Below are 12,650 nucleotides of genomic sequence, written 5' to 3' on the forward strand. Positions count from 1 at the left end.
CTGAATTAATAGATATAAGGTCAATAAAAAAAAAAATTATTAGATATACCTGAAATTTTGTAATGTCATCTATTATCTCACTGTTGGAAATAAATTTATTTCAATGTAAAAGCGATCTTCATCGCTTGGTGCATAATTTTTATTCAGGGATTATGTCGGTTATATTTACGGAGAAGGAATCTTTTTTTCCCGTGTCGTGGAATAGCTGGCTGTCAGTTAATACTTGTCTGCAGGTCGTTTAATTATTCTAGACATTACTCTGAAGCAAGAAGGCGGCAGAGGAAGGGAAGGTAGGGACTGATTGCGAGTTGAGAATAGTCACCGTAAGAGTGTCTGAAACAAATGGCGGCGATGTTCTTGAAACTCGTTACAACTTCGAGTCAGTCGGTTAACTAATTTGTTGTTTGCGCTCTGATTCCGAGACATTCTTTCGTTGCACTTAGCTAAGGATTGCGAGGCGCGAAAGGGGGACAACAAAGGAGGAGGGTGCTTTATGCATTCCAAGGTCGGGAGCGCGTACGAATAAAGTTTAATTAATTCACTTCGTTCGCGAAGGTTTAAACAGCTGTCGCGTTCGAAAGATGCTCGCGTCCCGGTCTCATTTATCTTTTTCCATTCCCGATGTCGATGTAAAAACAGAAAAAATTCGAATGAACGACTTCCGTTCTCAAAGCCGAGTTGGCCCGCGCACCAGATTGCAACACGAATAGTTACGTCCGGTCCGCACCCCGCGTTCGCCAAATCGATATTTCGTATATAAAAGCGTGCCCCAGATTTTCATATGTTTTTACCGGTCAAATGTCGGAGTTCGCGCGAGACCCAGTTACCATTTTTTTTTTTTTTTTTTTTTTTTTTTTTTTTTTTTTTTTAAATAAATTCCAGAGCGAATTCTTTTCCCCCCGACTTCTGCGGATCGATACGAGAATTAAAGTAGGTATACAACGAGATGTGATTAAAAATAAAGTTGTTCGAAATTTTAAAGATGGTATACATTTTTAAGCAAATATGAACGAAACGTAACTCTTATTTTTACCATAACTTCTACACTATAGAATCAACGTAACGTAATTCTTTAAAATCAATTTAGATTTTTCTTATCAAAAATTTTCATAGAGAGACTTGATTTTAAAAATAATATAACCGACTTAAATTTTTATTCTCTCTTTCTCTAGTCTCAATATAAATAACCCAAAATTCTTATGTATAATTGAAATAATTTTGTAATCCAAATTCAAATCTGTTTCAACATATTACTTTATCATAAAATCGATATTCTTATGCGACGTTCACCAGATTTTAAAACTTCAAATTAGAATTCGTTCGAAGATGCAAATAGTATCTTATCGCGTAAGGTTTGAATACCATCCATAAATCTACCGCATCGCCATTTTAATAAATGCAAGGCAAGCGCAGCGAATAATTTTTCTTCTTTCGGGGCCATCTTGTGATGATTTTTTTCTAGTTATTTCCAGTAATCTGTGACTATCTCGCTCGTTAATTCCATCGATTCACAGTTCAGCGAATTATCTTTTTTCGAACGGTCGTTTTCGACGATTTACTTCTCTCTTCGGCTAATCGTATCTGGCGAATTTTGCAAAACGCGAATGATGCGGGATCTCCTCTGCGAGGAGAAAGTTTTTAATCTTCGTCGGGATCCGCCAGAATTACGCGACAGTTATCTCGAAGATAGTACGTATAGTCCGTCCGTGAGATTATCCCGGGATTAAGGCTCGCATTACGACGAGCCTCGATTACTGCCGTCCATCGGCAGAATGTTTGCCGGTATTATCCGAATTACGCGGGGGCGGAGGATCCTTTTAATTAAATGAAATTCCGCCTGGATGGAAAAATCCTCGATGTGGATGTGGCGAGGCCACGTCCACGTCGAGACGTGTTATTGACCTTGAATCAGCGGAGACATTCTGTCTACTTCGATTATTACGAAAAAATCACAATCCTGTATTTCACAGTTTATGAAGTTTCGCTTCAACACATACACAACTCTGTATTTCATAGCTTATGAAATTTTGCTTTAACGCGAAACGCGGTTTCTAATGAAAAAAGAACACTGATAGAAAAGTTTGGTTTTAACACATGATCCCACGTGCATTAAAGAAAAAGAATAAGTTGAAACTTAACAATGGGAGCAGTCGTGAAAAATCTCGCGAGTGAAAGTTAATTCTAAAGTAATCGATAAACTTAGGGATTTATCGGATAACGTTTTCGCATCTCAGTCAACTGCGAAATTATATTTTCGATAACATTCTATTGCGATGCTTGAATTTGCCGTTTCGATCGATTCCATTCTTTCCCACCGTTTTAACACGTTCGAGAAGCGAGAAGCAAGTTTAGGAGCTTGATTAACGCCATAGGTTACCATCTGACGTTTCATCGGCTTTTTCCACGGCAAGATCGACGACAACGAGGACCAATAACGGCCAAGAGTTCAGAAAGTAACAATGGTGCTTACGATTATTGCCTCGCTCTTGTGGACGATTAATTTTCGTCGACATTTTTAGGAGCAGCGCAGCAAAAACTCGGGTCCCTCCGCAGCGGGCTCTAATCGATTCCGAAACGAGATTTTCAGCAGCGACGCGTGCCCAGCATCGCGAAAACCGCATTGTGGATACAGTAATAAAAAATAAAACAAAAAAAATGCACGCGTGATCCAATTCTGGGGTAACTCCTGCGCATGTTGAAGAGGGCGAGAAAAACGCCGCGCGACGTGTGTGCCCTGCGCTATTTTCCGTGAGAATTGGCAAATGAAGCGTCAAGAGTTTGCCTTTCGTCGCGCGACGTCGACGTCGTATCAAAATAAAATTAGGAAAATTTCCTGTGGAATCAATCTACGTCACCAGCGTTCTTTCCAATTGTCCGGAGTACGCCATCTCGATGCGAAAATAATTCGATGTAAAAAGCAGTTTAGACCAGTGATGCTAAATTTGAACGATAAAATCAACGAGTGAGTAACTATTAATTATTTCAAAGAAAACTCCAACAAATTGTGATCTTATTACTTATTAAATTCTTGGAAGTGTTTTATATTTTTAATTATTGTAGAATTACGAGAAGCGAAAATATTTTCAACTAACTTTTAACTTATTTTAGATAATATCATTACCTTTAAATTTTAAATTTCTAATGTTATTTAGTTAGTTGAGCATATTACAAAATATCTATTTTTATTTCCAATACTACAATTTTATTTCGAATTTCTCCATTCTGAATTCCGCCTCTCGAAACACGTCGTGACTATGAAATAGACATGTCGATTTCACCAAAGCCCTTTATAGCGAAGCAGCTGCATCGATTATGATCGCATCGAGACGAATCTCGCCGTCAGGGTGCAAATTTGTTTTGCGATCTGCGTGTGAATTCACCGCGTTAACAATATCGGCGTAACGATTTCCGCGGGCTACGAGCCCGCCCAGAGCACTTAAAACCGGTCGTCTGCGTTTACGCGGATTACATCCGCGAAATTTATTCAAAGATATGGAATACCTTAGCGGCACGGCGCGGAATTATCGTGGTTCTATCGCCGTTGGTGCACCCGTTCGCAGATTCAACGGAAGCAGACACAGACGGTTTATAATTGCACGATTTGAATAATGCTTATTTTGACAGTAATTGCGGAAACTCGCGCGGCTTTAGCGGTACTAAATAAGAGATTGACGCCTTCAAACTTTCACGAATTTAATCTCATATATAGAATTTCGATAAATATTTCATGCTTCTATAATGCGAGCACGAAACATACTACACATATATCCGAATTTTTAAAGAAATTATTCTAAATTCCCTTAATATTTATAATATTAAAGATTATTTATTTAGAGTTCCAATTTTATTCCGATTTTATTTTTGCAATAATTGAAATGCAAACGACAGTAATCCTCGCATTTTGTGTACGACTAGAGGAAGATGCGATTTTTCCCATCCTTAGTATACGTAATAGAAATTTAACCGTTCTTAAGAGACCTGAAGAACAGAAAAGAAGCAAAAGAAGAAGAAGCATAAGGAAGCACGAGGGAAATGTCCGGCCATTTCGCGAACGCGCAATTATTTAAATGAGCGTGTCATTCGGAACGCGTCCGCGCAGTCTTTAGAAAAAAGAGGGGGGAGGGGGATACCGGAATCATACATGTCGGATATGTTATCCACATTGCCGCGGCTTTCTTCTCGCGATTTCCATTTTAATTAATTTACGTCCCACTCGCGGAAGAGAGAGGATTTACTTGTGGTCGTACGCCTCATTCAGAATCGTAATCAAGCACAACGTGTTGCGGAACTAAACTTTTCGCTCAAATGTAAAATTGATTTCACCGGTTAATGAATTGTTGTAGATAAACACGATAACAACAATAATAAAAGTAATAATTAATTATTAACATAATTATCTAAATATTAATTACAGATATTTTATGAATAGTTTGATCATTTCTCATTAGGACAAAACGAGTAGGGAAAAGGAGGGTAAAATGATAAAGTGAATAAGACGAATTGCTGATATTTCTAAGTTAATAACATATAATGAGTTCTATTTATAATTAAATTAAATTAATAAAACATAAAATTCTATTTATTTATATTTTATATGTTATTTAGGCATTATGATAACGGAATAATATAAAAAATCCGTGAAAGAATTAATTTCTATTCATAAAAAATTTGATTTAGTCTTCATTATCTTCCTGATTATTAAAAGTCATCTTATTTATATATAAAAACGACGAAATCAATACATTCTCAAAAAATTTAAATTATACAAAACTCTAATTTATTTATAAACTTTTTAGTTTCTACTTTAGCTAATCAAAAATATTATTTATCATTATTATTTTACATCACTACAAAAATTAGAAAAAAATCGATAAACCTTAAAGTCGTCATCTTATCCTCCTTTTTCTCCCATTACTTTATCTTTAATATAAAATATCTTCCAGAGCAGCTTTTTCCTCGAGATAAATCTATCGAAAGGTATTTCTAAATGGTCATTTTTCCGGCTATAATGCTGATTTCGCCGCTTCATCGCCATGTCATCAAGTCGTAATTTACGTCGAAATCTGCTTACCGAGACACACGGTTGCGTGAAGGTTGCGTGGTATCCGTTATTGCTTCTGTGTCCGATTAATCGAGATTAAGATTGATTAATCGGTAAACGAACAGAGTGCGGGCCTGATAGTTTGCAGGCACGAGCGTCGCGTGGCTGCGTTTCTCCCGAACATACATCCCCCGTTTAATTCCGTAAAACGGAATTTCGCGTTGTAACGTCCGATTTAATGCTTCGCTGTAAAACTGCTCGAGGCGATGGAGAGAGTTCGCTTTAATACTAATTTAAAGAGATACTAATTTAAAGCGCTGCTATTAAAATACGTAACGTTGTAAGCTTTTTTTCAGCGTACGCGGAAAGCCGTCGCGCGATGAAAACTAGATTGAGAAATATGATAAAAGAAAAAAAAAAAGACCTGTTAATAAGTGGCGCTTCAAAAGCGTAATAAAACGTTTGCGGATTATGTAAAAGAGATTTTTGCAGTCGCTGATACGCAAAGCGATATGAGATAAAGGTAGGACGAGAGAAGCAGAATAGGTGCGCGAGAAGAATGACTAAAGAATAGAAAAACTTGTAGAATTGTCAAGACAAGTTTTTTTCACAATATCGTTTATTTTCGTAATATCGATTATCGTAATGCTTCTTAAAGTTTACATTCCGTGTTATCAAATTGCATTATCAAATTACAGAATATAATACATTGATAATTTTTTTCCGATTTTATATATATATATATATATATATATATATATATATGCTTATCATCAATCATGTGCTTATAATAATCGAATTTCAGATTGATTGAACCTTGTCCTCTCGTAGAAAATGTTTATTGCAAAAAATATCATCTTAGTCAAGATTCTATTTCCCAACTATTAGTGCCGGATATTTTTATCAATTTCATTACAGAGATATATTATGACATTTATTGCAATAAGTAGATAAGTAATCAACAAAGACGTCATTCTCAACCGATGTAAAAAATAAGCAAATCATATGATAAATCGAGAATATCTTCAATGAATATAATGGAATTAAGAAAATTATTAGGCACTTAAAATCCTGCTTGTCGAATAATATTATCTATTATATTCTATTCTTTGAACATATTTTCGTTACATTGATTTGATTTTGAAGTAACTTTAATTGTTATTAAGAAAATTATGTTAAATTATATCAAAATACAAATTTAAAGTAAATAATATTTTTGAGAAAAACATTAATTTTATGTGTTTAACAATAAAACAATATAACAATATAACAATAAAACTATTTTATATTAAAATTAAAACAGAGAACGACATTTACGGTTCTCACATTTATAAAATATTGAACGTCGACATTCACGGTTCTCACATTTATAAAATATTGAACGTTGATACGTAATAATGTTTCGCGTATTTTACTACTTTCGAGGCCATTCGAGGGTTACATTCGATATAGCTTGAAATCGTAGTATCGATTTAACCCTTTGACTGGCTACGATATGCCGCCGTGTCATCGCTTCACGACATCGCGATGGATGTGACGGACACGTCGTACGTTATCGATTTTTCTCGCTTGTATGACGTCGCGATATGACGACCCGCGGAGCTGGAAATTGTGGCATTGTAATAGTTGGTGGGATTTTATTGACTGAATTGTGCCTCTGTCATCTGTCGATTTATGCGATCATGTAATCATCAACATCGCCGCGACAACGCGATTCATCCGTTAATCTTTATCTTTCATTTCCTCTCATTATTTTCAGCTTATTTCAGCTATTGTTAGCCACCGTTCCAATTCGTTATGAAACAATTGTATCGTAATTGAAATTTATATCAAAATAATAATAAATGTATGATATGTATGATTGAAAGTTTTATGAGATGTTGTAAATTAAACGCATAAATATAATCGATTACATAAGTGCTTCATAAAAAAATTGAAATGCTAAATTTGTTGCTAATTAAGAGAGGAATAAATTAATTGCCTAGCTTTTTGTTAGCTTTTTTTATTAGCACAAAATAAAAGTAAACAAATGCGTTTTCTGGTTTTATGCTGTTTACACGCGATATATCAGCGATGTTAAAATATGCACCATGTTTTCTTCCTCGGTTGTCAATGATATAAAGTATTAACATTATCATCACATCTAACAATTTTCGTATTACTCTGGCATCTTTTATAAAGATATAGCCATGCTCTCGCCGAGCCGATCGATCGTGGAATTATCAGTGAACTTCTACACTTTTCACATTAGATTAAATCTCATTCGCGCGCGCGCGCGCGCGCGCGAATGGGATTCTCATCGCTATCTGATCGCGACTCAAAAAATTCATGCGAAAAATTCACCCTATCAATTTCAGAGGAAAATTACACGATCGAACTTCATAGCAACAATCGTCGCGGAATACTTTTTCGCAGAATTTTTTCCCGACGAGAGCACTTTCGGAACGGAGAGAATTGACTGGTCGCTGGACAATAACTCATTCGCGTCGCTTATAAAATGAGATTTACCACGGCGACTTTTCGCACCTCCTTAGTTTTCCGCAGACTTCTTAATCTCGTCACCTCGCCCGTTACCCCGTCCACCGACGGCAATCTAATTTTCCGCCCAAAAGGAAAGGGTTTTAATCGCTCGTCGCCTGAATCCGCTCGTCCCTGACATCCGGTTAACCGAAAAGTGCATAAATTATTTTTTTTTCACTGACTGTAATTTGTGTTAACGTACTTATGGAAGTTGCCTTAATTACCATATGTATACGACCTCTCTTAATTAAACTATTTTACACAATAAATAAGTTTCATCATTTTCTTCCTGAAAAATACTACTAATTAATTCTAATAATTATTTATTTTTTAAGTGATTTTGTGATTTATGAAAATAATTAAATTACAAAATCCTAGAAAATATATATTTCATATAAAAAAAATTAGACTTATTTTATATGAACTATATATTTTCTATATATTGATAGTCTCCTTACGCAATGTATTTTTCTACAAAATATTTTAAACAAAAACGAGATACAATCTCTGTACAAAAATTACACAAAATCCGAGAATATATCTGCTTTCTTTCATCATCGATTTTTCTTATTCATGTCCACGTTTTGTTTTATTTTTACTCTCTGTGTAATATCAATATTACTTCAATTTTCTTATATTCATAACGCGTAGTCGAGATTTTTCCTGTCAGTATCGCGAGAACGCTGCGAAAGCGCACCTGGCACTTTGACGTCCCTTCTTCAGTCGACTTCACGGTTCGGCGCCGAAGTATTATAACTTCGTATGCACCGACGACAATCCGCATCCGGGTCTGTGCAAACTTCTTCGCGTGCCGGTGACTCGCGAATCACGCGGTCAAGATTTGCAATTCCTCCACTTTTCCGCCAACCGACCTCACCCCCCGCCGACGGAGGGGAAGGTGCCCTGAGGGCCGATGGCGTCTGCGACGAATTCTAAATTTTCTCGAAATTGAATGTGACGGAGAAGTTTGCCGCGATTCGCAGCTTCCACGAGCAGCGCGAGGAACGTGTAACCGACATTGTAACTTCCGTATACAGCACCTGACTCCGGAGGTGCACAATGTGTGCTCGGTTATGGTTGCGCGAGGATATTTAGAATGTCAGGATAACACGTGTCAAAGTTCAACGTTAAAGTTATTCGCAGACATCCGAGAGTCGTTGATCCGCTTCTCCCTACACATTTCTCCTTCATAAATTTCTTTATTATTTATCAGATTGCGTTTATAATTTACATCGATTTACTCAGTCATGAGATATGTTTTATCTCGTGACGAAGTCATATTCAATCTTTTTATCGTGAAATTTTTTAATTATTGAAATATCCAAAAATATTTGAATATATTTATATATTACGCGTTAAGTGTATATTTTTAATTTTGCCTTAATTTCGATTGTCAACTATTCGTACGATGTTTGATAAAAAAAAAAAAAAAAAAAAAAAAAGAACATTGCGTTAGCTTTACACCTCGGTCTGCAATTGCATATCTGATTACGTTCCACAGGGTGAACAACGTCGAGTCAAACGATCTCATTTGGGATTCTCTCTTGTTCCCAAGCCAATCGTCATCTCCACTTCCGTCCGCATTTCCCGGGCGGCGTGTTTCGCGATACGTTTTCGCGTGTCCGCATCGCACCGCGACGTAGCGTAATCCGGCCGAAAAGCCGGTTACGCTCGTCCTCATTAATTCGCTTCAACAATGAGCGTGGGTGTCGGCGTAGTACGTCCTTTCAACCTCCGTCCACATCCACACCCTTCTCGAAGCTCGCAGGGCGCACGCGCGAGCTGTTTCTCTCCCGCTCGCCCTTTCTCTTTCTCTCTCTCTCTCTCTCTCTCCCTCTCTTTCTCTTTCTCTTTAACGTCGACAACGACGACTACGACGATTACGTCGGCGATGGGGGACGATATGTGTGTGGGGGCGGTTCGCGCGTAAAATCGCACCGAGCGGAGGCGCTCAGTCGCGCGGGACACGTCGCGGGGTACGGCTGCTTCGTCGTGGGTGATATTCGTTTACGTAGTGATACGTGCGTGCGTGCGTGCCGGAAGAGAGAGAAAGAGAGAGAGAGAGAGAGAGAGAGAGAGAGAGAGAGAGAGAGAGAAAGAGAGAGACGACGATCCTATCTGTGCCTTTCGCGCGGGGGTGGTGTGGACGATGTGCGCGTGCCGATAACGATAAGGCCGCCGCAGGGATGTGCCTAGCGGGGGGCACTTGTGCCCTCCTGCTTTTGGCGCTCGTGCTGTGCCAGCGTGCTGGCCACGTCGATGGCAAGAATGACAATTGTGAGTATCTCGATACCTTATCTTATCGATGTAACTTAGGGGATGATCGTAGCGCTGCTACACAGGAAAGGGGCGTTGAAGCACGACTGTTCAAATGCTTTTACATTTTTATCAGATTTTCGACGAAGTGTCTTTTTTTGACAACTTTTGTACGCAATTGTTTTAAAACTGTTCAAAAGATTATCGTCCGTTTTGGGATTAAATAAGATAAGTTGAGATAATAATTGTAAAAATTTATTATGTGTTAAACTGATGCATCAAGGCGCGTTTCAAGTTTCGAATTACTACTTTGTTTATTTCACGTGGCAGCATCGGTTTAATCAATCACATTTACGTTTAATTAAATTAAAGCTAAAGATTCAATATAATATATCAAAATAATAAAAATTAAATAGTAACGCAATTTATAATGAACTGATTGAATTGATTATAGGCATTTTATTGTATATTATAAGATAAATATTAGACATAGACAAAATTATCATGTGAATGATACATTACACATTACATTTGCAGTTAGTGATAACTTATAAAAATATTTTTTAATGTTAGGATGATAATTTATCTGCAATGTAAATATTGACTGATGTAAATGTTTAACATGTTTAACACCACGCGATAATATTTAACAACTTTGAACTAAAATTATAAGTGTATTTGTAAAATTGATTTATAACTTAATGTAATCTTATTTCTGAAGTATCGACATTATCTTAAAATGCGATTATACGATGGATTATATACTCCTCGATTTAACTTTCTATTCTAATTTTAAGATTAAAGCTATAGATCGTATATATCTTTCATATCAAATTTAAGCCGATCTAAAAATATAAGAGACCATAAGCTGTTCCGAGTATTTCATCAGTTCCTTTAAAATGGCTGCGACACAAAAGCGAAATATCCCTGCGGGATATCGCGGGTAGATCCCCATCCATCGGTGTCATTCGCCTCTCGATATCGAGACAAAAATTCGAGATGGTATCTGAAAATTTATCGTTGCTCTCCCGGTAACCGCGGAAAACGCGTGCCGCACAATAAAATTGTCTCGTAAAATCGAACGAGAATTCGCGTCACGGATTATCGTCATAGCGCGCACGGTTCCGCAAGGGAAAGAAAGAGAGAGAGAGAGAGAGAGAGAGAGAGAGAGAGAGAGAGAGAGAGAAAGAGAACAAGAGAAGGAGAAGGAAGAGGAGAAGAACGAGGAAGAGAAACAAGAGATATTTCCGCCGCTTTTCGGCATCGACGCTAAAAACACGATCTATAACACGTCGTACGACACGTCGCATTAGGTCGCTCGACGTTATCGATGCGTCACAAATCATCTCGCTCGAATCCTCGAGTTCCATCGCCTGTTCCCGAAGCACCCCATAAACAATACGGATTTAACTTCCGTGCTGTTTTTAATAAAACTGAGTTACGTTTCTATCGAGGAAGCTCTTTCAGCTTCTTTGGAAGTCAATGAAATATTATAGTCATTTCTCTCGATGAACAAATAACTTGCGAATAAATTATTCGACTGGAAAAGTTTCATTGAGTCAATTTTTTACAAAGTTGTTTCTCTCCCGTATAATCGGAATAGACGAGTGTTACTTCGGCTCGTCTTCGAGAAAGAGCGAGCGAGCGAGCGAGCGAGCGAGCGAGCGAGTGAGAGAGCGAGAGAGCGAGAGAGCGAGAGAGAGAGAGAGATTTCTTTGCGATTTCTTTTTCGAAAACGCGGGATCGACTGTATAAAATATTTCCTCTACTTTTTCCGTTCTCCCTCTAAAATTTGCTCTTTACAACTTGCGTCTGCAACACTCTCAGCGCCGCGCTTTCGCGCCTGAAAACCTCATTCGCGACTTAGCTCGCACGGCGAGAAGTAGGTCGCGCTCATATCCGCCTCGCGAAGAAGGAAAAGTTGTCTTAATGCATTAGGGACGTATTTATCCTGGTGTTACTCGCGCGAGGCATGCCTTGGATCCTACTTGGGATAGATAAGGTTTACAACACCGTGGCGAGAATCGAGCCTATCGCGACGGATACGCCAGCAAGCACGAACGTCCATCGTACATTTCTACGCGTATGAATAACTCTTTTTTTATATCCGGATATCAAAATTTAACATTTCACTTTAGTTACAAACGGGTTTTGAAGAGTCTGATAAATAATTATGGGATTTTAACGTTGATCGTACGTAAACTGTAATAATCCACCGTATATTTGTTCGCCTATGAATATAACTCTTTTTATTTCTAGATACCAAGATATTGCGCATTTATCATTTCACTTTGGATCCAAACGAGTTTCAAAGGATTTGATAAATAATTATGCACAGACTATATATAATCCATTGTACATTTATACGCTTATAAATAATTCTTTTTTTATATCGGGTCTAAATATCAGATCTTCGCATCTAACATTTCACTTTAGATCCACGAGTTTCAAAGTTTTTATTTGATAATTTTGAGGTTTTAGCGTTTATTCGTATGTAAACTATATAATAATAGAGGATCTAAAATGCATTCAACGTGCCGCAATATGAAATGCAATAGTTCATATCAATGTACGTGAATCGTCGAACGATCTTTCTCTTTTATCGTTAATTTAATGACTGAATTCAATATGGAATATTAACGAGCTAATATATTAGTAAATACATGCAATAGGAGTACTTAATGGAACGTTGAATAAAATAATATTGTATTATATAATTAATCTATTATATGTATTAAAGCTAGATATTATAGCCCCTAATCGAGCGATTTCCTATTAATGCATTCTGCAACAAGTTTCGTTGAAATACAATACGTGTGTTATTTGAAAAATT

General features: G+C 37.2%; 2 protein-coding genes across 7 annotated transcripts in view; one reads left to right on the forward strand and one right to left on the reverse strand.

The window, feature by feature from the left end:
* Positions 1–12,650, reverse strand: part of LOC105429894 (uncharacterized) — a 208,278-nt gene that overhangs the window by 94,586 nt on the left and 101,042 nt on the right. The gene's annotated exons all lie outside the window — the stretch shown is intronic.
* LOC105429890 (uncharacterized) overlaps positions 1–12,650 on the forward strand; it is a 169,064-nt gene that overhangs the window by 78,897 nt on the left and 77,517 nt on the right. Inside the window, exon 2 of one of the 2 annotated variants that reach the window (XM_089072471.1) lies at positions 9,063–9,838. The exons of the other annotated variant lie outside the window; for it this stretch is intronic. Within the exon in view, the coding sequence (XP_088928597.1) occupies positions 9,748–9,838 (91 nt within the window). The 5' untranslated portion in view covers positions 9,063–9,747. The remainder of the gene's footprint in view (positions 1–9,062; positions 9,839–12,650) is intronic. 2 annotated transcript variants of the gene reach the window in all.

The sequence above is a fragment of the Pogonomyrmex barbatus genome, unplaced genomic scaffold, assembly GCF_055798465.1.
Source record: "Pogonomyrmex barbatus isolate J1 unplaced genomic scaffold, ASM5579846v1 scaffold13, whole genome shotgun sequence".
NCBI lineage: Eukaryota > Metazoa > Arthropoda > Insecta > Hymenoptera > Formicidae > Pogonomyrmex > Pogonomyrmex barbatus.